The sequence below is a fragment of the Perognathus longimembris genome, chromosome 7, assembly GCF_023159225.1.
Source record: "Perognathus longimembris pacificus isolate PPM17 chromosome 7, ASM2315922v1, whole genome shotgun sequence".
Lineage (NCBI taxonomy): Eukaryota > Metazoa > Chordata > Mammalia > Rodentia > Heteromyidae > Perognathus > Perognathus longimembris.
In genome coordinates, this window is record NC_063167.1 from 22,657,969 (window position 1) to 22,683,355 (window position 25,387).

General features: G+C 41.3%; 1 protein-coding gene across 3 annotated transcripts in view; it reads left to right on the forward strand.

Annotated features, from left to right (window-relative positions):
• Positions 1-701: 701 nt before the first annotated feature.
• Ago4 (argonaute RISC component 4) overlaps positions 702-25,387 on the forward strand; it is a 40,997-nt gene continuing 16,311 nt past the window's right edge. Inside the window, exons 1-13 of one of the 3 annotated variants that reach the window (XM_048350875.1) lie at positions 702-972; positions 6,430-6,595; positions 8,819-8,939; positions 11,996-12,177; positions 12,346-12,482; positions 12,596-12,730; positions 13,959-14,046; positions 17,705-17,852; positions 18,085-18,204; positions 18,323-18,451; positions 18,676-18,809; positions 19,336-19,520; positions 20,634-20,793. In XM_048350875.1, coding sequence (XP_048206832.1) covers positions 954-972; positions 6,430-6,595; positions 8,819-8,939; positions 11,996-12,177; positions 12,346-12,482; positions 12,596-12,730; positions 13,959-14,046; positions 17,705-17,852; positions 18,085-18,204; positions 18,323-18,451; positions 18,676-18,809; positions 19,336-19,520; positions 20,634-20,793 — 1,724 coding nt within the window. In that variant the 5' untranslated portion in view covers positions 702-953. Of the gene's footprint in view, positions 973-4,306; positions 4,325-6,429; positions 6,596-8,818; positions 8,940-11,995; positions 12,178-12,345; positions 12,483-12,595; positions 12,731-13,958; positions 14,047-17,704; positions 17,853-18,084; positions 18,205-18,322; positions 18,452-18,675; positions 18,810-19,335; positions 19,521-20,633; positions 20,794-25,387 lie in introns of those variants that run through there. The other 2 variants (XR_007211563.1, XM_048350876.1) reach the window with 2 other exon arrangements.

Consider the following 25,387-nt stretch of genomic DNA (forward strand, 5'->3'; position numbering starts at 1 on the left):
AATAATAATAATAATAATAATAATAATAATATCTGTTGTGTGAGTCACACACTCTTCTCCGTCCTCACTTTTCAAACCGGTGTGCCAGAAGTCGCTCATCGTGCCGGTGAGAAACGGTACCTTGGCCTGGGGTCCTGTCTTCTCCAACTCCAAGCCCGGGTGCTGGACAGGGAAGGAAGGGTGTGAGGCGCCGGGTGAAGGGAGGAGCGCTGCGCGTGCGACCCCCGAGAAAAGGGGAGGAAGAGGGGGCGACGAGGAGGGCAAGAGGTGAGGGGAGCCCCGAGGGGCCCGCAGGACGCTTGTCACGCGCAAACGTGGAGCCCGGCCGCGGCGGGTCGTCTGAGGGTGGCCGGCCGCCCCTCCCGACGCCCGGAGAGGCCGCCCCCACGGAGCCGTTAGCGCCCACGGGCACGGCCGCCCGGCGCACCCAGGGCAGTGTCGGCCGGCGGGCGCGTGCCCGACACGTCCTCTGGGCACGGCCCCTCCCGGCGCGCGCCCGCCCCGCCGCACCCCGCCCCTCGGCCCCGGCCCGGCTCCGAGGACCCCGCGCCTGCCCGGGGCCGCGCACGCCCCCCTCCGACGCCCGCCGGGACTCCCCGGGGCGGCCGCGCGCGCCGGCGGCCCCCCCCCCCCCGCCCCACTCCCCGCGCGGCGGGCGCGCGCCGGCTCCCGCTCCCGCTCCCGCTGGCAGCGGCGGCGACGGCGGCGGCGGCGGCGGCGGCGGGGATTGTTTTTGTTGTCGCCGAGGCCGGAAGAGCCGCGGGAGCCGGGTCCCCGTCCCCGTCCCCGGGCCGGGCGCCGCCGCCGCCCCCTGCCCAGCGCCCGCGTCTCCGCGGCGCCCCTTCAGCGCCAAGATTCCGGAGATCAAGCGTTACGCGGCGGCGGCGGCGGCGGCGGGGCCCGGAGCGGGAGGCACCGGGGACCGGGGTGAGGCGGCCCCCGCCGCGACTGCCATGGAAGCTCTGGGACCCGGTGAGGAGCGCGCTCGGGGCCGGGGCCGGACCCTAACCTGGGGACCCGCGGGAGGGACTCGCTGCCCGGCAACCCAAACCGACTCGGGAGGACCGGGGCTCGGGCCGCCAGGCCTCAGAGAAGGGGACCCTTGCCCTCCTGCCCGAAGCCGAGGGAGCTGACCAGGGCCTTGGGGTGAGGGCGTCGGGGATAGGACCGCGCCCCAGCCCGGAGCCTTGGGCGGGATCTGGAGATCTGAGGAAGGGAGGCTCAGGAAGATAACCCGTGTCCCTCGAGTCTCGGGGAGACCCGACTCAACCTCGAGAGAAGACAAGATCTGTGCCCCCGTCTCCCCCCCCCCCCCCCGCCCCGGGTCGTGGCGAGGCGAGTTTGGGCCGCAGGAGGTCTGTGCCTGGTTAACGCAGAGTCTAACCCAAGCCAGGAAGCCCCCCCCCTCCCGCCCCCTACACACATTTGCTATCCAGGATGCCTTGGGGCCTGCACCCCTCTCTTTTACTGTTCTGGCAGATGGGCCGAGAGCCCGATGAGGAAGGAGAACTTTCTTCAAACCCCTCTCCTGAGCCCCGAGGCCAAGGGGCAAAGTGTTGGCTCTTCCTCCAAGGACCTGTAGTTTGGCCTGTCACTCTATCGATCCCTGGGTGGTCCAGGCTAGCCCTTGAGTGAACGAGCAGTCACCAGCCGGCCCTCTTCAGCACAGGCTTCATCATCCCGAGTTCTCTTCTAATTGGGTTACGCGTGGTGGTGAGGATCAGAGAAAGTGTCATTCACTGTAGGTATGGATGACCTCCAGTTATCTCCCTCTGCCTGTCCCAACCAGAGGACTCATTCCGGGCTGTCTCCAGTGCCGTGGGACCACCCCAACGCCTGGACTCCATAGGGCAGGGTTTAGGGGCAGTGGTGGAATTAATTTTCATATCCAGAGCTTATCTAAATAATGCACTTAGTCGGAACGGTTATTTCATCTTATTAATGCATAGAAAATTAGATTTACTGTTTGAGTTCGGAAATTTTGCAGGTTTGTTTTCTTAGAACTTGTTTGCATAACTAGGTGATTAAATCCAACCTTCATTTTGTTGCTTAAAGTTTAATCGTTTTAAAGGCCCCATCCTAGTCAAATTTCATATATGCCTTTAAAAAAAGACAAATTGATTTGAGCTTGATGTGGTGGCACTTTCCTATAATTTCAGCATTTGGAATGCTGAGACAGGAATCCTATGCCAGTCTATGCTACATACGGAGAGCTTGTTTAAAAAAATGATATGTCACATTATTATTTGATACAACTCACTGTATTATGCCATTACTTCAGATATGTCCCCCAGCTAAGAGCATGATCAGGACTTCAGAATGTAACAGACCTCTGTTCAAATCTAACCTCGTAATTTAATAGTTGTATGACCCTGGGCAAATTACTTAATTCCTTTGAACTTCCATTCCCTCAACTACAAAATAAGGGTAATAATAATTAGGTGCTGCAAGATTGTTATGAGAATGAAATGAGATAATGTATGTAAAAAGTCTTATTTTAGAGACATGGGCATTAGAGATGCTCAATTAATGTTACTTCCCTCCCTTCTAAGAGTAATTTATAGTCTAAGCAACTGTTGCACTTATTAGCTGATATGGAAAGATTCTATGTACCCAAGCTGAATTTCATGAAAAGCATCATCTTGATAATGTTAAAAAAACAAAAAACAAAACGCTGCCCTGAGATTCTTCTCACATGCTTCTTTGGTTTGATTTCAGGGTAAATAGGTTTGAGTACTTACCATTTTACTCAGGATTGTTTAGATTGGGGAAAATTAATTCTGATTAACTACATTTATAAAGCACTAATAATTAAGCCAAAATGTCATATGAATCTTCTCTCTTGAGTGTAATATTTTCCTGTGTTCTTTCTAGCAAAATCTCTTTTACTGTCACAGTACCTTGGAAAGCCAATTAATAACAAAAAGATACTTGTTGAGCATGAAATGAGAACAAAGGGAGTACATAGTCTTGTGAGATGTTGCATCCAGGCTGTTTTAGAACCTAGGGAAATATTCTTGCTTCGCTCTCAGGGTACACCTAGATCTAGTGTTTTTTTGCCCTCTTTATTGGAACAATCACTAAAATCTTTGTAAGTGTTGTTCTTCCCCCTTCTACCACCTATGTTCAGTTTATGACAGTAATTTAGAGTCAGAATCAGATTACCACTCCATTTGGTTATATTGACCATAAGTTTTTTTATTGTTGTTAATGGTAATACTAAGGATGGAATCCAGGGCCCCATACACGCTAAACAAGTATGCACTTACCCCTTTGTTTGCTAAATTCAAAGAAATCAGGTTTGGTTTGGTTTTCCACTCCTGGGGCTTGAAATCAGGGCCTGAGCACTGACCCTGAGCTTCTTTTGCTCAAGGCTAGCACTCTACCACTTGAGCCACAGCATCACTTCTAGCCTTTTTTTAAAATGTGGTACTAAGGAATCAAACCCAGTGGCTTCATGCATGCTAGGGAGGCACTCTGCCACTAAGCCATATTCACAGCCCGGAAATCAGGTTTTGAGATAAAATTTATTACTCATTAGTTGTTTTGCAGCATTTGAGTCATCCTACTAGTCCTGAAATGAGCATGGCTATATATAATATATAAGTTATATACTATGATATATCTATTATATTAGTACAATAAATATATAATAATATAATTCAATATGTAATATATTGTATTATATGTATTATAGAGAATATATACATATATATATATATATATATATTTTTTACTCTGCTTTTATTGAGGGGACAGGAGCTAGGGATAAGACCCAGGGCCTCATCTGCATGCTAGGCACATATTCTACCACAGAGTTACATCCCAACCCTGTACTCATTAATCTCTTTTAGTCCCTCTGCCATGTCTTTTTGACATTCAGTACTACAAAGAAGTATAGATGCCATAGGACTATGAAGGCTGGGGGGGGAATGAAGTGAACTGGGAGGCCTTAATTCTAGTCACTTTGAAATCAAATGCATAGGCAAGTCCTTTGATCAAAGTTTCTGTTTCAAAATTGCTCTTCTAAGAAGTTGTTTTGTCTTTTTTTTTTTTTTTTTTTTTGGATGGTGGTACTGGGATTTGAGCTCACGGACTAGTGTTTGTTTTGTTTTGCCAGTCCTGGGGACTGAACTCAGGGCCTGAGCACTGTCCCTCGCTTATTTTTGCTCAAGGCTAACACTCTACCACTTGAGCCACAGTGTCCCTTCCGGCTCTTTCTATATACGTGGTGCTGAGGAATCGAACCCAGGGCTTCATGTATATGAGGCAAGCACTCTACCACTAAGCTATATTCGCAGCCCCGCGTCCTAGTGTTTGCTAAGTAGATCTTCTACCACTTGGGCCACATCCCCAGTCAAAGCTGAATTTCTTCTAATTTTATATTATGATTGCTTAAATATATCTTAGAAAATGCAAAGCTGACTTACTGTATGATTCAATTAGATTGATTATGCTTGTCACCTCTATTATTTACTTCTTACCTTGTTTGCAGTTGTCTTATCACACCTAGAGTAGATCCCATTGTACACCAGAAAGTATAATAACTCTAAGCAGTAATGTTTTTAGTATAAGCTGTGCTTGTGCTTTATTGAAATGTAATTGCATATTAGGGACAAGGTTTCTATTTGAGATTATTGGTAGTGTTCCATTCAATACTTAGTAAATTCTTGTTACTTACTGGGTATTGAATTAAACGGCGAGGGGATCTGGAAGTCTGTTTCTTCTGAGAATTTACAAGTCCAGTGAAGGAGACAGAGTAACATAACAAATGGTTTCTTATATTTGTGCCAAGTGCTACCCTGTTCAGCGTTTTGAGAATGCAGATAATGAATCTCCCAACCTGTGACAATTAGGAAAAGATTTCTAAGGAAGTTGCACCTGAAGTGAGTTTTAAAGAACAGGTAGAATTTAGGAGGAAAATGAACAATGAATTTAATATGTAAAAATATTTTCAGTACTTTAACTATTAGCAGCATATGGTGATCTGTCAACACAAAAAAATCATTAAAATATTTGCTCTGGTTTTCCTAAGTGATGTTAGACCTGGGCAACTTATTGCTTCAAGTCTTCTCCCACTCCCCACCCCCCTTTCTCCTACGCCCCTCTCTCGTATTCCTCCCTGCTACAGTTTGAACTCAGGCCCTCATTGCTTACTAGGCAAATGGCTTTACCACTTGAACCATACCTCCTAGCCCTAAAGTTTTCTCTTTTCTCTCCTTGGTGAATTGTCCTTGTTTTCAATGAAATGCCTTGTCGGTAAGGGAGTTGGTAACTTTCCATTGTAACTGCAACCTACTTTGCTCAACATAGCAGAAAGATATTTATTTTTTTAGGCCTGTGCCCACTTGATATTCTCATCAAAGGGAGTATGTGTTTGTCTAGACAAGTATCTCTCAGATTGTGTTCCACAAAATTCCTTCCAGCTGAAAATTGATACATTTCCAATTTTGAGGGAAAGGAATAGAAAGAAGATGGGAGAGGGCAAAGAAAGGAGCGAGAAGAGAGAGAAAGAATGACCTATGGGAAAATAAACTGGATAAATGACGAGTTAAAGTTAATATTTATTTATTACATTTTTTAGAGAATTTAATAAGATAATATTAAATTTGGGGGCTGGGAATGTGGCTAAGTGGTAGATTGCTTGCCTAGCATGCATGAAGCCCTGAGTTAGATTCCACAGTACCACACAAACAGAAAAAGCTGAAAGTGGCACTGTGGCTTAAGGAGTAGAGTGCTAGCCTTTAGCAAAAAGAAGCCCAGGGACAGTGCCCAGCCCCAAGTTTAAGTCCCAGGACTGGCAAAAAAAAAAAAAAAAGGAAAAAATAATAAATTCTGGAGTGTTTTGGAGGTATTTGTTTTTGTAGCATGGGGGTTTGAACTCAGGGCCTTGAACTTTCAAGGCTTTCTTGCTTATCTGATTCTCTGCCACTTAAGCTACTCCTCCACTGTGTGTGTGTGTGTGTGTGTGTGTGTGTGTGTGTGTGTGTGTGTGTGTATGAGAGAGAGGGAGAGAGGAGGGGGGTTCTCTGTATTAAGAGCAGGCTGTCCTTGAACTCTCGTTCCTCCTGTTTCAGCCTCCTCAGTGCTAGAATTAAAGTTGTGTGCCACCATGTCTGGATAGGTTTTATCTTAAAATACATATTATTTTATAGACCTAACTACTAAATTGTTAATGATTACAAAGTTTTACACAGTTGCCTCTATCTTAGCGGAATTCATCATACGGTCTAATTTTGATGTCCCTTATATTAAAAATAATAATGGAGTGATGCAATATTTAGAAATTTGGAGACCCTTAAGTTAATTAAACAAGCCAAGATTTTTATGTCAGAGTATGTTCAGTGAATAACAAGGTCATCATCATCATGAAGGGAACACTCCTCTTCATGACCAAATAGCAAAGCCTATGTCTTTCAAATTCTTTAGGGCCTCCAGCCAGCCTCTTTCAGCCACCACGTCGTCCTGGCCTTGGAACTGTTGGGAAACCAATTCGACTATTAGCCAACCATTTCCAGGTGCAGATCCCAAAAATAGATGTGTATCACTATGATGTGGATATTAAACCAGAAAAACGACCTCGTAGAGTCAATAGGTAAGGATTAGAAAACTGTCTACATAAGTGCATATAATTTATTTATGTATTATAATCTTCTCTGGATTCCTCAGCAAATTGACTTTGTTTTTAATCTAAAGTGGTAAGTTTCTTATTTGGTTATCCTCCTGTTATTCTATCAGAGTGATTGATTGATATGTTATTGGTCAATGAATAAATATATACTGAATGAGAAAGATAGGTCACGCTCATTGATCAAGGTTACTAGAAGTTTACTAAACAATAGATGGAGTTAGTAGTGTTTATAGGAAATAGTACTATCTATAAATATTCAAATTTTGATATTAAGTGTTGGTATTGGGTGTTGGGTTTGAATTATCTTGGAAAATTGGGGTTTCAGTGGTTAATTCCTGTAATCCTAGCTACTCAGGAGACTGAGATCTGAGGAGATTTGAAGCCAGCAAAGGCAGACAAAATCAAGAGACTCATCTTCAACTAACCAGCAAAAATCTGAGTGTAGGGGTAGTATAGCTCAAGTAATAGAGCACCTTGAGCAGACAAAAAAAAAAAAAAGCAAGAGTGGAAGGTTCCAAGTTTAAGCCTTAATCTTGGTACAAAAAAAAGTTTTTTAATTGGGATGTAGTTCAGTGGCAAAGCCTTGCCTAGCAAGTGCACATCCTGGGTTCCAGCCCCAGTAATAAATAAATAAATAAACAAATAATACAGTCATGTTTGTTTGTTTGTTTGTGGGTTGTTGTTGTTTTTTTTGCCAGTCTTGGGGCTTGAACTCAGGGCCTGAGCATTGCCCCTTGGCTTCCTTTTGCTAAGGCTAGCACTCTACCACTTGAGCCACGGTGCCACTTCTGGCTTTTTACTATTTATGTGGTACTGAGGAATTGAACCGAGGGCTTCATGCATGCTAGGCAAGCACTTTACTACTAAGCCACATTTCCAGCACCAGGTTCATTTTTTTTTTTGGTTTTGTTTTAAAGAATTGTCTTAGAAAAAAAATAAGGTCAGAGAGAAGCTGTATTTATTTCTAACATTATCAAGAGAGGTCCTGAGAGGTCCTGATGTGGTTAGTCTCATAAGAATTTACCAGATATGAAGATATTCTCTGTAGCAGAAGACCTAGACCCATATTTATCTTTATCTTACACTGCATCCCCCAGTTTCCTTGTCATTGCATTTCTTTCAGAGTCTGTACATTGTGTGGCCTGGTATATGTACAAGACCACTTAAGTAAAGCTATGCATGCTTGACTAAAAGAATTTCATTCTAAAAGGAAATATATCAGTAACCTTTCTATTATCTTACTACATTCCCCTGTCTATACCACTTGAGAACTCTTATTCAGAATAATAAATCACCAGCATTAGAAAAAGGGGTAGACTTACTTGAATATCATATGTCTTATTAATCCCCAGACTTCTGAATTCCATTATCTTTTCTAAAACCGGTATTCCTGAATAATGATATTGAACATCCATGCCAAACATAGATATTTGGAATAGGTTTTTCTTATAAGGCTGTGTTTATCATAGGAGAGGATTTTGGAAAGAGAATGTTGAGAAGATGCCATAAATTTTGTACTGCTTTCTTTTATTCCCCTTCTGTCATCACCTTGTAGCTACTTCTGTTCACTTTTTCCCCCCTGCCAGTTTTGAGGTTTGAACTCAGCCTGGGCACTGTTCCTGAGCTCCTTTTGTTCAAGCCTAGCCCTGTACTACTTGAGCCAAAACTCCACTTCTGTTATTAATTGGAGATAAGAGCCTCAGGGGCTTTCCTGCCTGGACTGGCTTCAAACCACAATCCTTCGATCTCAGTTTCCTGAGTAGCTAGGATTACAGGCATGAGCCACTGGTACCTGAGGTTCTGTTCACTTTTTGCTACCATTAGTTAATTTTTTTTTTTTTGCCAGTCCTGGGGCTTGAACTCAGGGCGTGAGCACTGTCCCTGAGCTTCTTTTGCTCAAGGCTACCACTCTACCACTTGAGCCACAGCACCACTTCTGGCTTTTTCTGTTTATATGGTACTGAGGAATCAAACCTAGGGTTTCATGCTTGCTAGGCAAGCATACTACCACTAAGCCACATTCCCAGCCCTAGTTAACTTATTTTTAATTACTCAAATTAATCACAACTTTCACTCTTACTTTTTTTTAAGTATCAAACTAGATTTAGATGACTAATGTTTGGAGATACTTTCCTTATTGTTCACCATTTCTCAAAGCTAACTGCCACTATCTCCATTACTGTTAAGGGAGGTAGTAGATACAATGGTACGGCACTTCAAGATGCAGATATTTGGTGATCGGCAGCCTGGCTATGATGGCAAAAGAAACATGTACACAGCACATCCACTGCCAATTGGACGGGATAGGGTAAGTGTTAACAGAAAGAAATACTTGGGCTTTCAGTAAAGATTACATCTAACAAAATATTGACCTTTTTAGTAATACTTCAGTTCTTTATTCAGAGTTGTTTTTCATAGTGATGATAGATTTGTTATTCTGCCCATATTTATTGTCTCTTAGTTAACTGATAATTAAAGATGATAGAGAATGCATATAATCCAAGTTAGTCTGGAGGAAGAGCCAGGAAGACCTTGAGTCTATATTTCAAAAACAAAAGGACTTGGGGCATGGCTAGTAGGTAGAGAGAGTGCTTGCCTAGTAATCTTGAGGTCCTGGGTTCAATCCCCAGTAACTCAAAAGCAAAAAACAAAAAACCCACAACAACCCATAAAGTGAAACATAATCATTAGAATTGATCTTATATTATCTTTAAATATATTCCAAATTTCTCACATTAGCAATGTACTTTTAACAAAGTACTACCTAATTCTGAATCAATGGAGTTTTTATAGTACTTGCTTATGAAAATTCATAATAACAGTATTTTTAAAACCTTATTTTTAAAATTTAAGAAAGCAGGGCTAGGGTCTGGGTGCCAGTGGCTTATGCCTGTAATCCTACATACTCAGGCTGAAACCTAAGGATCACAGTTCAAAGCCAGCTGGAGCAGGAAAATCCATGAGACTCTTATATCCAATTAATCACCAAAAAAAGCAGTCTCGTGCCTGTAATCCAAGCTGCTCAGGAGGCTAAGATCTGAGGATTGTGGTTCGAAGCCAGCCTGGGCAGAAAAGTCTGTGAGACTCTTATCTCCAATAAAGCTACTTAGAACAAGATAGAAATGACACTGTAGCTCAAGTGGTACATCACTAGCCTTGAGCAAAAGAAACTCAAGGACAGCACCCAGACCCTGACTTCAAGCCCCAGGACCGGAACCAAAAAAAAAAAAAAAAAAAAAAAGGCAAAACAAAGAACATTTGTCAAAAGTTAAGAATTTATGAGACCTCCATTGTACAACTGATTGATATTAATACACACACACACACATCCAGTCAAGCCATTTAGCTTAAAATTGGGAATATCTATTTAGGCTTAAGCCTTCTCAGTAGCTAGGACTAAAATCATGAGTCACTGGCACCTGGCTATTTTTTATTTTTTTTATTTAACAATAGTTCTGAGAGATGTCTCATTTGTTCATTTGTATACATTGAGAGCTTTTTTTTTTAATTCAAAGATTTTTTTTTTTTTTTGGCAGTAGTATCATTTGAATGGCACCCTTACACTTGCTAAAGCAAGTGCTCTACTACTTAAGCCCATTTTGCTTTTGTTATTTTTCAGATAGGGTCTTATATGCCTGGGGTGGCTTGACCACAATCCTCCTATTTATGTTCCCTGCATAGCTGGGATGATATGTATGTACCACCAAGACGTGGTTTGTTTGTTTGTTGTGTGTGTGTTTCTGTTGTTTGTTTGTTTTTGTTTTTTTTTTTTTGCCAGTCCTGGGGCTTGGATTCAGGTCCTGATCACTGTCCCTGGCTTCCTTTTGCTCAAGGTAAGCACTCTGCCACTTGAGCCACAGCGCCATCTCTGGCCATTTTCTATATATGTGGTGCTGAGGAATCAAACCCAGGGCTTCATGTATACAAGGCAAGCACTCTTGCCACTAGGCCATATTCCCAGCCCCAAGACCTGCTTTTCATTAGTTTAGAAGGAAATTTCTTGAACTTTTGCTTGGACTGGACTCACACTTCAGTCTTTCTGACCTCAGCTTCCCAAGTAGCTAGGATTACAGGCACGAACCAGTATACCTACCTTCAAATTAAAAAAAAAAAATTATTGTACTATTTTATGACATAACTTATCACTTTAACCTTTTTCTTTTTTAAAAATTTTCTTGAGACAGGGTCTCAGTATGTAGCCCAGACTGACATTGATTTTTTGGGGGGTGGGGGGGGGCCTGGGCACTGCCCCTGAGCTTCTTTTTTTGCTCAAGGCTAGCACTCTACTATTTGAGCCACAACACCACTTCCATCTTTTTCTGTTTTTATAACACAGAGGAAGTGAACCCAGGGCTTCATGCATGCTAGGCAAGGACTGTACACTAAGCCACATTCCCAGCCCCTGATCTTGAACTTTTGATCCTCCTTTATTAGCCTCCCAATTTCTGGAATCACAAGCATGAACCACCATGCATAGCTAATTTTTTTTTTTTTTTGCCAGTTGTGAGGTTTGAACTCATGGCCTGAGCACTGTTCTGGGCTTCTTTTTTGCTCAAGGCTAGCACTCTCACTTGAGCCACAGCGCCACTTCTGGCTTTTTCTGTATATATGGTACTGAGGAATTGAACCCAGGGCTTCATGCATGCTAAGCAAGAACTCTACCACTAGGCCACATTCCCAGCCCTATGCATAGCTATTTTTAAGTGTACAATTCACCAATATTAAGTATATTCACACTGTTGTGAGTTTATCACTTCCATTCATCTCTAGAACTTTCTATTATTATTTCAAACAGAAGCTCTATACTTAGAAAACAATAATTTTCCATACTCTGTTGCCCCCACTCCCTGGTAACTACTATTATGCTTTGGGTTCTAATAATTTAATTAGTGTATATACATTATATAGGTAGAACTATATATTGTTTGTCTTTCTGGTCTACTTCACTTAATATTGTCAAGGTTCATCCATGTTATAGCATACATGCATACATTATTTTTAACTATTATATAGTATTCCATCTTAAATTTATTCCTTTTTTTTTTTTTTTGCCAGTCCTGGGGCTTGAACTCTGGGTGTGGGCACTGTCCCTGAGATTCTTTTGCTCAAGGCTAGCACTCTACCTCTTGAGCCATTTGTGAGGAATTGAACCCAAGGCTTCTTGCATTCTAGGCAAGCACTCTACCACTAAGCCACATTTCCAGCTCCTATTCCATTGTTGATGGACACACTGTTTCCAATGTCTTGCAATTACAGGAAATATTAAGATAAACATACTTATGCCTATACCATATTGAATGTTCTCAGAATCCTTCCCATAGAGTTTGTAAACATGTATGCTTACATATATTTCTTTTCCCCTAGGTTGATATGGAGGTGACCCTCCCAGGTGAGGGTAAAGACCAAACCTTCAAAGTGTCTGTTCAATGGGTATCAGTTGTAAGTCTTCAGTTGCTTTTAGAAGCTTTAGCTGGGCACTTGAATGAAGTCCCAGATGATTCAGTGCAAGCACTAGATGTTATCACAAGACATCTTCCCTCTATGAGGTTAGTACTTTTATTTGGACCCTTTCCCACAAAAATTTTGGTAGGTTCTATTTAACCAGTGAAAGGTTTCTGCCCAAGTCATACTTCAAATTTGAAATTAGTTCATGCACTTGAAAACAGAAGAGCATTCAAGATTTAATTATAAAACATGCAAACGTGTTTCTGCAGGTATACACCAGTGGGCCGCTCTTTTTTCTCACCTCCTGAAGGTTACTACCACCCTCTGGGAGGGGGCAGAGAGGTTTGGTTTGGCTTCCATCAGTCTGTGAGACCTGCGATGTGGAATATGATGCTCAATATTGATGGTAAGATGGAGCTTTTTTAATTGATTAACTCTTTTGACTGCCATTTGTGTGTGTGTGTTTATTGGACCTTCTATTTTTCCTGAAGCTTAGCATCCTTCCTCTTTGTTTGATAGTATCTGCAACTGCTTTCTACCGGGCTCAACCTATCATTGAGTTCATGTGTGAGGTATTAGACATTCAGAACATCAATGAACAGACCAAACCTCTAACTGACTCTCAGCGTGTCAAGTTTACCAAAGAAATCAGAGGTAGGTATTTGTGTTCATGTTGCTTTGGATAGGCAGCTCAGTGTGATGCAAGTAGCCTGGGTTTTGGAGTCAAGCAGAACTGGGCTTCCATCACAACATAGCTAGTTCTAGCAGTGGAACCTTGGACAAGTTTCATATGCACTGTAAACCTCTGTGAGTCTTAGTTTATTCAAATTATCTAGCTGAAAGAAAAAGATAATATATACCTTGCAGTCTTGTGAGAATTAAATGCAATTAGGTTTTTTTTAATGCTTTTTAGAATCATACTTGCCATATATCACCCAGTGATATATGACCAAAAAAAAAAAAGGTTTTTCAGTACTGGAGTTTTGACTTTATATCTCTGAGTTTGCCAGTTAGGCAAGCACTTTACCACTTGGGTCATACCTCTAGCTCATCGCTCATTGTTACCCTTTCTTATAAACTTCACTTTTATTAAAATAATGTACCTGTATATATTCTTTTGGAATTTTTCCTCTTGTTATTAGCTGTCTTCTATCACTAGAGAATAAGCTTCATAAGGACTATCACCAGACATGAAAGTAATATCAGAATATATCTGATGCTGAATAAGTATTGATCGAGTGAAGTGACAAAGTTGGTTGAGTAAGTCTATAGTCAAACATGGTGTTACACACCTGTAATTCCAGAACTCTGGAGACTGAGGCAGAAGAGTTGAGAATTCAAGGCCATCTTGGGCTACATAGTGAAATTTTGTCTCAAAATGAAAAGAAAAAAGAAAGAAAGAGAAGACAATGACTAAAAGAAGGAGGGAGATTCCGAGTGTCAATGGCTTATTCCCCCCACCCTTCCCAGCCACTCAGGATATCTAAGGATCACAGTTTGAAGCTAGCCCAGGCAGGAAAGCCTGTGAGACTCATATCTATGATTAATCACCAAAAAGGCAGAAGTGGGGCTATGCCTCAAATGGTAGAGTGCCAGCCTTGAGCAAAAACATGTAGGAACAGTGCTTACACACTGAGTTCAAGCCCCAGGACCAGCACCCAAATAAAATAAATAAATAAAAAACAAGGACAAGGAGCAGAGAAGTTTAGCATCTAGACCCTAGTGTACTGTAATCAGCTGAGCCTTTTTGCCTTTAAATTGTTATGATTTGTCCTCAAATTCTTGCAACTTTTATCTTGTAGACAATATCCAAATCTATTTTTTCACTGTTATTTTAATTAAACTGATAATTTGGCTCTTTTTTTTTTCTTTTGAATTTTAGGTCTCAAAGTTGAAGTGACTCACTGTGGACAGATGAAACGGAAATACCGAGTTTGCAATGTGACTAGACGGCCAGCCAGTCATCAAACGTATGTTAGTCACATCTAGAATAATAAGATAACACTTCTGGGGCTGGGGAGATGGCCTAGTAGCAAGCATGAAGCCCTGGGTTCAATTCCCCAGCACCACCTAAACAGAAAACGGCTGGAAGTGGCACTGTGGCTCAAGTGGTAGAGTGCTATCCTTGAGCAAAAGAAGACAGGAACAGTGCTCAGGTCCTGAGTCCAAGCCCCAGGACTGGCAAAATAAAATAAAATAAAATAATAATAATAATAATAATGGGCTGGGGATATGGCCTAGTGGCAAGAGTGCCTGCCTCATATACATGAGGCCCTGGGTTCGATTCCCCAGCACCACATATACAGAAAATGGCCAGAAGTGGCGCTGTGGCTCAAGTGGCAGAGTGCTAGCCTTGAGCGGGAAGAAGCCAGGGACAGTGCTCAGGCCCTGAGTCCAAGGCCCAGGACTGGCAAAAAAAAAAAAAAAAAAATAATAATAATAATAAGATAACACTTCTGGTCACAGAAAGCCACTATAAAAACACTTGAAAAATTGGTATAGTATATTTTAAATTTCAAGATCACCACAGTCTTTGCTTTTAATATTAATGGTTTAAAACATGTGTTATATATTCTTTCTTGTTTTATCTGCTTCTTTGTTATTGTTTTTTTTTTATCAGCACTAAGGTTTGAACTCAGGGCTCCGTGCTTGCTAAGTGTGTGCTCTACCATTTGAGCCAGGCCACCCATCCTATTTTAGATGTTTTCATAGCAATATTTAAAAAGCACATATCCCTCTTTCAATTCACCTTTTAAACTGAGTATTCTAATTATAAATTGACTTTTTTTTAAGGATATAGAATAATCACTGCCAGACACAGATGCCTCGAAGTCATATAAGGCTGTTGTGGGAAGACAGACTGCTCTGCATTTTTGTGTACATTTCCCCCCCACCCTTTGTAGCTAGCTGTCACTTCTAGATATGAGTGTGATGGCCTGCCTTTGGCAGCATCCTCCCTTCCACATCCCAGGCCTCACTTTCCTAATCACCCACTTTCAAATCCACTGGGTACTGTGGCTAAATGAAACAACATATATGAAAGTGCTTTAAAATGAACATATGAGGGGCTGGGGATATAGCCTAGTGGCAAGAGTGCCTGCCTCGGATACACGAGGCCCTAGGTTCGATTCCCCAGCACCACATATACAGAAAACGGCCAGAAGCGGCGCTGTGGCTCAAGTGGCAGAGTGCTAGCCTTGAGCGGGAAAGAAGCCAGGGACAGTGCTCAGGCCCTGAGTCCAAGGCCCAGGACTGGCCAAAAAAAAAAAAAACAAAAACAAAAATGAACATATGTGTAAGTTGTATTCTTGTAGTCAAGATCACTAAATTTGTATCTGACATAAATGTAAGTATTGTCTCTCTTCAGTAAAAGGTGTTTAATATACAAATTTTGCATCATTTTTGCTACTAGAAAGTTCTTTTATTTATCTTACATTCTAGCTTTGTTTTGTACCCATGGTTTGTTTTTTTTTTTTTTTGGCCAGTCCTGGGGCTTGGACTCAGGGCCTGAGCACTGTCCCTGGCTTCTTTTTTGCTCAAGGCTAGCACTCTGCCACTTGAGCCACAGCGCCACTTCTGGCCATTTTCTGTATATGTGGTGCTGGGGAATTGAACCCAGGGCCTCATGTACACGAGGCAAGCACTCTTGCCACTAGGCCATATCCCCAGCCCTTGTACCCATGGTTTTTAATTACACTAGTGTATATAAAAATTACCTGTAGGGCTTTGTTCTAGAAAGTTGAAAATTTTGAGTGATTTCTAGACAAATGAAGTATATTCAGTCTGATTTAAGTAAATTCTTCATACTGACATTTATACATACACATGAAGTTCCAAAGAATTGGAAAACAGTATTCCATGCTCTGTTTCTATCATTCCATTGACTTCATTTTCTAGGAGGGAAAATATTATAAAAACCTGATGAAAAGCCAGACACTCCTGGCTTACAACTGTAATCCCAGCTACCCAGGAAGCTGAGCTCCAAGGACCAAGGTTCAAAGCCAGCCTGGGAAGGAAAGTCCATGAGACTCTTATCTCTACTGTGGCACTGTGGCTCAAGTGCTAGCCTTGAGGTGAAGAGCTCAGGGACAATGCCCAGGTCCAGAGTTCAAGCCTCATGACCAACCAAAAAAAACCCCCAAAAAACCAAAAAACAAAAAACAACCTGATGAAGTCAGTATTGAAAATGGTAGCATTTGTTTCAAGAACTGTGCCTGTTTCATTAATTCACATAATCTTATCACAGTTACTAGGCTTTATAGCCCTATATCATCTTTGCTGTAATGTTTAAAGCAATAGAATTTAAATATCACATATATTGTCCTTCCCAAATTACTTTGTAGATCTGTTAAAAAAAAAAGCAAGATTAAATTTCCTAAGTATTTGATATAGTTTAACCCCTTGTAAAAGCCAGATAATGAGGGTCTCTTAAATCATGCTCCCCAGTTCATGCCAAATAGTCTGTCATAATCTCAGCTTTATATATTTGGTCTTGTTGCTTCCAAATCCTCATGCATTTCTTCTGACTGAGGGATGTAAAAGTTTGGAGATCTGAAAATGTGGCCCCATTACCCCTGCTATAGTCATTTAAGAAAAAGTTCTCTTAAACAAATAAAACTCCTATATGGATGACTCCAAGTCCTTATTTGAATTTAATCATCTATAAAAAGCTGGCAAGATACTGTATTTTTGTATTTGAATCTGTAAGTGTTAACACTTTTGAGTTCTACAATTTCTTTAAGTTCTATCCTCCCACCCTCCCTCCCTTATTCTCTCTCCCTTTCTTTATCTTTGTCTCTCTTTCTCTTTCTGTCTTTTTTTTTTTTTATCAGTTATGGGGCTTGAACTCAGGGCCTGAGCATGATCCATGATTTTTTTTTTTTTTTTTTTTTTTTTTTGGCCAGTCCTGGGCCTTGGACTCAGGGCCTGAGCACTGTCCCTGGCTTCTTCCCGCTCAAGGCTAGCACTCTGCCACTTGAGCCACAGCGCCGCTTCTGGCCGTTTTCTGTATATGTGGTGCTGGGGAATCGAACCTAGGGCCTCGTGTATCCGAGGCAGGCACTCTTGCCACTAGGCTATATCCCCAGCCCATTTTTTTTTTTTTTTTTGCTAACACTTTGAGCCCCAGTTCCACTTCTGGTTTTCTAGTGGTCAATTGGAGATAAGAGTCTCTTGGAAAGTCCTGCCCTTGCTAGCTTCAAACCACGATCTTTAGATCTGAGATCTAGAGTAGCTAGGATTACAGGCATGATCCACTAGTGGCTTTATAGTTCTTCTTGTTTAAAATTTTCTTTTTAAAAATTCTTTTAAAATTTAAGTATTTTTTTCATTCTAACTTCCAACAGATATGGAAAATGAAATTTTCAGCAGAATTATTGTGACACTAAAATGACTTCAGTGAAAAATACTTGAAGATTTACCTTTGTTTTATTTATTTGTTTGTTATAGCTATTTGGTGGCATTAGGGATTGAACCTAGGACCTTGTGCCTGCCAAACACACACTGTGCTCCACTGATTTTTATTTTTCAATTGACTGATCAAGGTAGAAAATGTTAGTAGGCTTTATTTACTTGTTTGAAAAAAGCAAAAAAAGAACATTTTTTAAAAAAACAAATTCTCTTTTGTAGCTTTCCTTTACAGCTAGAAAATGGTCAAGCTATGGAATGTACAGTAGCTCAATATTTTAAGCAAAAGTATAGCCTGCAGCTGAAATACCCCCATCTTCCCTGTCTCCAAGTGGGACAAGAACAAAAGCATACATACTTGCCACTTGAGGTAAGCTGAAATCAACTTTCTTTCACCAATCTGCCAATCTCTTGAATAGCTTAAAGAATTTTTTAAAAAAGTTTTAAACCAGTGATGGAATTCTAACATACTTTGGACAGATAACCTCACTGTATAACAATTTCAATTTTTCTCAAAATGGAGGATGTATGATAGTTTAGTAAAAGTTTAAGATATAGAAACCCATTGGTACAGAAACCAATTTTTCTCTGTCTTTTGACAGGTCTGTAATATAGTGGCAGGGCAGCGATGTATAAAGAAGCTCACAGACAATCAGACATCCACGATGATCAAAGCCACAGCAAGATCTGCTCCTGACAGACAGGAAGAAATCAGTAGACTGGTCAGTAAGGCATAGTCTTCAAGATTAGCCAGCTCTAAGATGAAAAAAACAAGCAATAGAAAATTTCTGATGGGACACAGTTACTCTTTTTATATATGCAGGCTTTCCTGTTCTTTAGGTGAAGAGCAACAGCATGGTAGGTGGACCTGATCCCTACCTTAAAGAATTTGGGATTGTTGTCCACAATGAAATGACAGAGCTCACAGGTCGGGTTCTTCCAGCCCCAATGCTACAGTACGGAGGCCGGGTAAGCTTTCTGTTTATCTCAGTCAACCTCTCCATTGCAGTCCAAACAAGATTATAATCTAGTTTCTCACTCCCCAATGTTAAATGAAACCATAGTTAATCTCACTTTATAGCCTTTTGTCTTCTGACTGGTACTGAATAAAATTTTGAATTTTCCCCCCTCTTGAACATTAAAATAGCCTTACCTTATAAAGTATTTTCTCTTCTCTCTTCTTGTTTTTAAAGAATAAAACAGTAGCAACACCCAACCAAGGTGTCTGGGACATGCGAGGAAAGCAGTTTTATGCCGGCATTGAAATTAAAGTTTGGGCAGTTGCTTGTTTTGCACCTCAGAAACAATGTAGGGAAGATTTACTGAAGTGAGTATCTTCATGTTTTTAGCTTAGTAAAACCTTCCATGTTGTGAAATTCTGTCTTTATGTGGATGTATACTGGTTCTAAATCCCTGACACACATAGAAATGACATCTGGTTTATTAATACAGATTCTCTGATATAATTGTAGTGATGCTAGTGCCTTTGTGTGTGTGTGTGTGTGTGTGTGTGTGTGTGTGTGTGTGTGTGTGTGTGCGCGCCAGTCCTGGGACTTGATAAACTTAGGGCCTGGGTGCTGTCCCTGAGCATTTGTACTCAAGGCTAGTACTCTATCACTTGAACCACAGCTTTAGTTCCAGCTTTTTGGTGATTAATTGGAGATAGTCTGATGGATTTTCCTGCCTAGGCTGGCTTGGAACCACAATCGTCAGGTCTCAGCCTCCTGAGTATCTAAGGTTATAGGCATGAGCCTCCCAGTCCATTTTTGTCAACTAAAGATTTTTTTTTGTCTGTTGACATTGATGCGCACTGGATGAAAGCTCTGTGAGACTTACTATTTCTTTCTTAACAGGAGTTTCACTGACCAACTTCGTAAAATCTCCAAGGATGCAGGAATGCCTATCCAGGGTCAGCCTTGTTTCTGCAAATACGCACAAGGGGCAGACAGTGTGGAACCCATGTTTAAACATCTGAAAATGACATATGTGGGTCTACAGCTAATCGTGGTTATCTTGCCTGGGAAGACACCAGTTTATGGTATGACCCCCTTTTGATGTTGAATGAGAGATGATTTCAAGTAGTTGGTTTGATAGGGTGCTAGGGATGCTATCTATAGTCACAAATAACTCCAAACTGCCAGAGTTTCAAAGCAACTAAGATAGCGGTAGAGAATTTGCCTAGCATTCACAAGGCCCTACATTTGATCCCCAGCCCTGCAAAACAAACAACAACAAAGATGTGTTTCTTGTTCCTGCTACAAGTCCCATGAAGGGGGATAGTGGCTTCTGCTTCATGTTGTCATCCCCACTCTAAGACCCACCTTGATAGAACAACTGTTGGAATGTTGCTGTCCCATATTATCTCTTTATATCTTCTTGGCTATAAAGGGCCAAGGGGCTGTACTCAACCTATGGAAAGTTAGGGGAGAAAGTTACTGGAAATGGGAGCAAGAAATACTGTACAATCCTATCTTAGTCCAAGAATCTGGGAAAGCTGGAATGTTTGGTGAAAAGCACCAAGGAAATCAGAGGGAATGAGTATGGAAGCCTGCCACTTCCAGGAGAGGAGCTGGTTAGCTTGTATCCATGGTAAGAAGCAACATAAAAAGTTCTTTTGGTTATCATGAGTCAAGATTGTGGGAGCTACAGAGTAGCCCTTCAACCCTTTCTACATTTGCTTCTTTTGTTACCTTCTGTTTAATCCTTACCATTTAGGGAAAAGAAAAGGTAAGTATATGCTGAGAGGGAGGAGCAGGGGTGATTGATTCTTTTGCCAGACTAGTCATGTGGGAAAAGAAACTTCAAGGGGGTTTGCCAGTGGTGGCAGGCAGCTCTAAAGAATGAAGGAAGCAGGCTGGCTTCCAGGCCTTCAAGAAGGGAGTAAGGAAAGGGGGTGGGGAGGACCTGTCTAAACATAGGGGGGTGGTGCCCTGAGGGTATTAGCAGAGGAAAGCACCAACACCAGGTACAGTATGTAATATACTCTCTGTAAATGTTCATGTGGATTTTCCTTTACTAACAATTGGGAGAGTAAACATTTTCAAATTAAACATTTAAAAATAGATATTTTAAAATTAACTTTTTTAAGCGGAGGTGAAACGTGTTGATTTAAAAATAAACATTTTTAAATTAACTTTTTTTTTTTTTTAAGCGGAGGTGAAACGTGTTGGAGATACCCTTCTAGGTATGGCAACACAGTGTGTCCAGGTAAAAAATGTAGTGAAGACCTCACCACAAACCCTTTCCAACCTTTGCCTGAAGATAAACGCAAAACTGGGAGGAATTAACAATGTGCTTGTACCTCATCAAAGGTGAGAATCTGAATCTTCTTTTCCCTACCTTTGTTTAAAATTTAATTTACAGCCACGTGCTGGTGGCTCACACCTGTAATCCTAGCTACTCAGGAGGCTGAGATCTGAGGATCACAATTTGAAGCTAGCCAGGGCAGAAAAGTCCCTGTGAGACTAATCTCCAATTAAGAAGTGGAGCTGTACTGTATATGATTTTGATACCCTGGGTATTATATATATGCCTACCTGATCTAGGGAAGGGAAAGAAAAACGAGGGTGTAAAATATCACAAGAAATGTACTCACTGCCCTGTTATGTAACTGTACCCCTTTTGCACAACACCTTGTCAACAAAATTTAATTAATAATAAAAAAAAAGACTAAAGGGGCTGGGAATATGGCCTAGTGGTAGAGTGCTTGCCTTGTATACATGAAGCTCTGGGTTCGATTCCTCAGCACCACATATACAGATAAAAGCCAGAAGTGGCGCTGTGGCTCAAGTGATAGAGAGCTAACCTTGAGCACAAACAAGCTCAGGAACAACACCTAGGCCCTGAGTTCAAGCCCCACAACCAACAAAAAAAATCTAATTTACATAATGTATGGTAAAAAGCACACCTAATTCAGCTGGATATGATGTTGCACACCTATAATCCCAACATTCAGAAGGCGAGGCAGGAGGACTGAGAGTGCAAGACTAGACGAGCTACCCTGTCTCAAAACACAGGGTCTGAGGGTATAACTCAACAGTAGACCTCTTGCCTAGCATGTTTAAAGCACAGGCCTCGAGATTTTATCCCCAGCACTGAAAACAAATGAACAAATACAAAACCCTACACATTTCAAATATGCATTTCAGATACTGTTTCTTACATACATGGACACACACACACACACACACACACACACACACACTCTCACACACACATATACCAGCCTGTTAAATATATAGAATATTTCCAGAACCTTGTCAGGGTTTCTATTACCCCTCCAAATAGATAACACCTAGGGGCCTGGGAAGGTAGCTCAATGAAGAGTACTTGACTACCATATGCAAATTTAGTCCTGAGTTTAGTCCCCAGCACTGCAAATCCCCAAAGATAACCAGGATTCTGACCTCTACTACTATAGATTAGTTTTGCCTGTTTTTGCCTATTTTTTGCCTTCACATAAATAGAATCATTCAGGATGTACTATTTCATGTATTTTGTGTGTCATCAACATGTGTCTATATATTTGTTGTTGCATTTAACATCCTCAGTTTCTTCTCTTTCTTTTTTTATTTTCAAATAGTTGCACTTGCTAAGCTGTCACTTCCACTTCAACCATTCCTCTAGCCCTAGTAGCTCCTTCATTTTCATACTATGTTGTCTATACCATTATGTGAATAAACCACACTTTTATCTATCCTACCACAGTATTTTAATTCATTCATTGTATAATTCTGCATTTTTGATAAAAGTAAGCACTGTTTCTCTTTCCCAGATGTGGAATTGTGTAAAGTTGTAGAGAATACATACATCTAGAATTAATAGATGCAGTCAAGTATATTTCCAAAGTTCCTATACTAATTTACATTTCCACAGAGAGTTCTTGTAGCTATATCCTTATCAGCAGTTGATAGTCTCTGTGCTTTTAATTTTAGCTATTTTGATTGGGGAAACTAGTTTGCCATTGAGGTTTTAATTTGCATTCCCCACATGGTTATTGATGTTAGAGCACATTTTCAATATGCTTGTGCTTATAAACCATTTAAACACCTTCTTTTGTGATGAGCCTATTCAGTCCTTTTCTCCTCTCCTTTGTTTTCCACCTCTTAAGACAAAATCTCACTGTCCTAGCTGGTCTTGAACTTGTGGATGCAAGTATCTCTCCTGTCTCAGCCTGCCAAGTAGCTGGGACTTCATTCCATCTTTTCTTTTTTTTTTTTTCCTTTTTTTTTCTTTCTGAAACAGGATCTGGTGGCTCACACCTATAATTTTAGTGACTCTGGATGCTGAGATCTGAGGATCAGGGTTTGAAGCCAGCCCAGGCATGAAAGTCCATGAAACCTCATTATCTCCAATTAACCACTGAAAAGCTGGAAATGGAGCTGTGGATCAAGTGGTAGAGCACTAGTTGAGCAAAAAATGTTCAGGGACAGCACCCAGGCCCTAAGTTCAAGCTTCAGTATCAGCACCGAGGGAAAAAAGAAAAGAAAAAGAGCCAGGTGCTAGTGAATCACACCTATAATCTTAGCTACTCAGGGATGCTGAGATCTGAGCATCAAGGTTCAAAACCAACCTGGGCAGGAAAGTTGGAGAGACTCTTAGCTCCAGTTAATCACCAAAATAACTGGAAGTAGAACCATGGCTCATGGACTAGAGCACTAGCCTTGAACAAGGAAGCTCAGGAACAACACCCAGGCTCTGAATTCAAGACCAGGACCAAAAAAAAAAAAAAAAAAAAGGCAAAGAAGGAAAGGAAAAGGAAAGAGAGGAAGAAAGAAAAGGAAAGGGGGAGGGGGAAGGGAAGAAAAGGCCAGGCAGGGACAGGCATGGTGGTTCAAGCCTGGTTACTGGGAAGGAGAGATTAGGGGATAGTGATTGGTTTAAGGCTATCCGAGGCAATAAGTTCTAACGACTATTTCAAACAGTGGCTGGTTAAGATGATATGTACCTGGTCTACAAATGCTACTGAAAAAAAATATAGTCTGGAGACTCCCAATGTCCTGAGTATTAATAATTATGAGTCGCTTTTGTTAATTTGTAGTACTAGTTTGTGGTTTCTAGATAAATGTTTTGCACATATCTTTTTCTACTCTTGTGTTTTACATTTTTTTTTTCTGCTCAATAGTGGCTCTTTAGCCCTCTAGTGTTGATGTTGAATTTAGCACCTTACACTTGCTGCTTGCTAGGCTCCAGCCCTTTTTATGTTAAGTTGATTTTGGGTAGCTTCTTGAATTTATGCCTGGCTATCCTGGACCACAGTTCTCCTATTTTCATTTCCCAAATTGCTGGGAGCCATGCCCACTTTTTTTACTGGTTAGGATAGGGGGTCTCATGAACTATTTTTTTTTTTTTTTTTACCTTCAGGCTAGTCTTGAACCCTAATGTTCCCAATCTTCAAGTAGCTAGGATTACAGACAAAACATATTATGTTTATAAAAAAAAATTGATAGTGTAAGGGCTGGGAATGTGACTTAGTCGTACAGTGCTTGCCTAGCATTCAGGAAGCCCTGGGGTGGATTCCTCAGTACCACATAAACAGAAAAGGCTGGATGTGGTGCTGTGGCTCAAGTGGTAGAGTGCTAGCCTTGAGCAAAAGAAGCTGAGGGACAGTGCTCAGGCCCTGAGTTCAAGACCCAGGACTAGCAAAAAAGAGAGATAATAATTTTACTACCCTGATAGAATTAAGATTTAATGAGTTAATACATGTAGAGGCTTAGCACTGTAGCTAGAATATTGTTATGTTATCCATATGAACAAGGCACATGTTTTTCGGCTATTGTTAACTGCTCTTTGCCAGGACTATTTGGTGTGACAAGAGAGAATAGTAAATACATACAACGCATCTTCAATACTCATTACATAAAACTGTCAGTGTTGAAACGATTCCTGGATCACAGTTTAAGAGTAAATAGGGGCTGGGAATATGGCCTAGTGGCAAGAGTGCTTGCCTTGTATACATGAAGCCCTGGGTTCAATTCCCCAGTACCACATATATAGAAAATGGCCAGAAGTGGCTCTGTGGCTCAAGTGGCAGAGTGGGCTAGCCTTGAGCAAAAAGAAGCCAGGGACAGTGCTCAGGCCCTGAGTCCAAGCCCCAGGACTGGCAAAAAAAAAAAAAAAAAGTAAATTGCAGTCTCAATTTCAGTATTCAAAGATTTATCATATATTTGCTGACACTCTACTGCTTGAGTTGTACCTCCAGCCAAACTTTTTGCTGATAGAGTCTCATGGATTTTTATGCGTGGGCTGGCTTCAAACCAATCTTCAGATCTTGGCTTCCCTGAATAGCTAGGATTACAGATGTGAGCACTGATGCCTAGCATTTTGTGTTTTTGTGGCAGCATCTTGCCTTTGTAACCCAGGCCTGGCCTCAGACTCACAGATTTTTTGACTCACCCTCCAGACTATGCCAACATGCCCAGCTTCTTTTGGTGGGGGGGGGGGGCAGCTGACTTTTTTTGTTGTTTGTTTTGCTAGTCCTGGGGCTTGAACTTAGGGCCTGGGCACTGTCCCTAGGCCTCTCTGTGCTCAAGGCTAGCACTCTACCACTTGAACCACAGTGCTACTTTCAACTTTTTCTGTTTATGTGGTACTGAGGAATCGAACCCAGGCCTTCATGCATGCTAAGCGAGCACTCTATCACCAAGTCACATTCCCAGTCCCAAGGCTCACTTTTCCAGAGAAGCATACATGATACTTTTCTCTCTTGATTTCTTTGATAGGGAAATTAGTGCCAAATAAATACATTTTTCAATAAATATTTATTGAATGCCACTTAGGAGCAAACCATTATTCTAGGTACTAGGATATAGCAGTGACCAAGATAAAACAAAACAATATCTGTAGAAATTATATTTGGGTATGTATAGACAAATAAACAAGCAAAATGTATGGTATAAATGATAA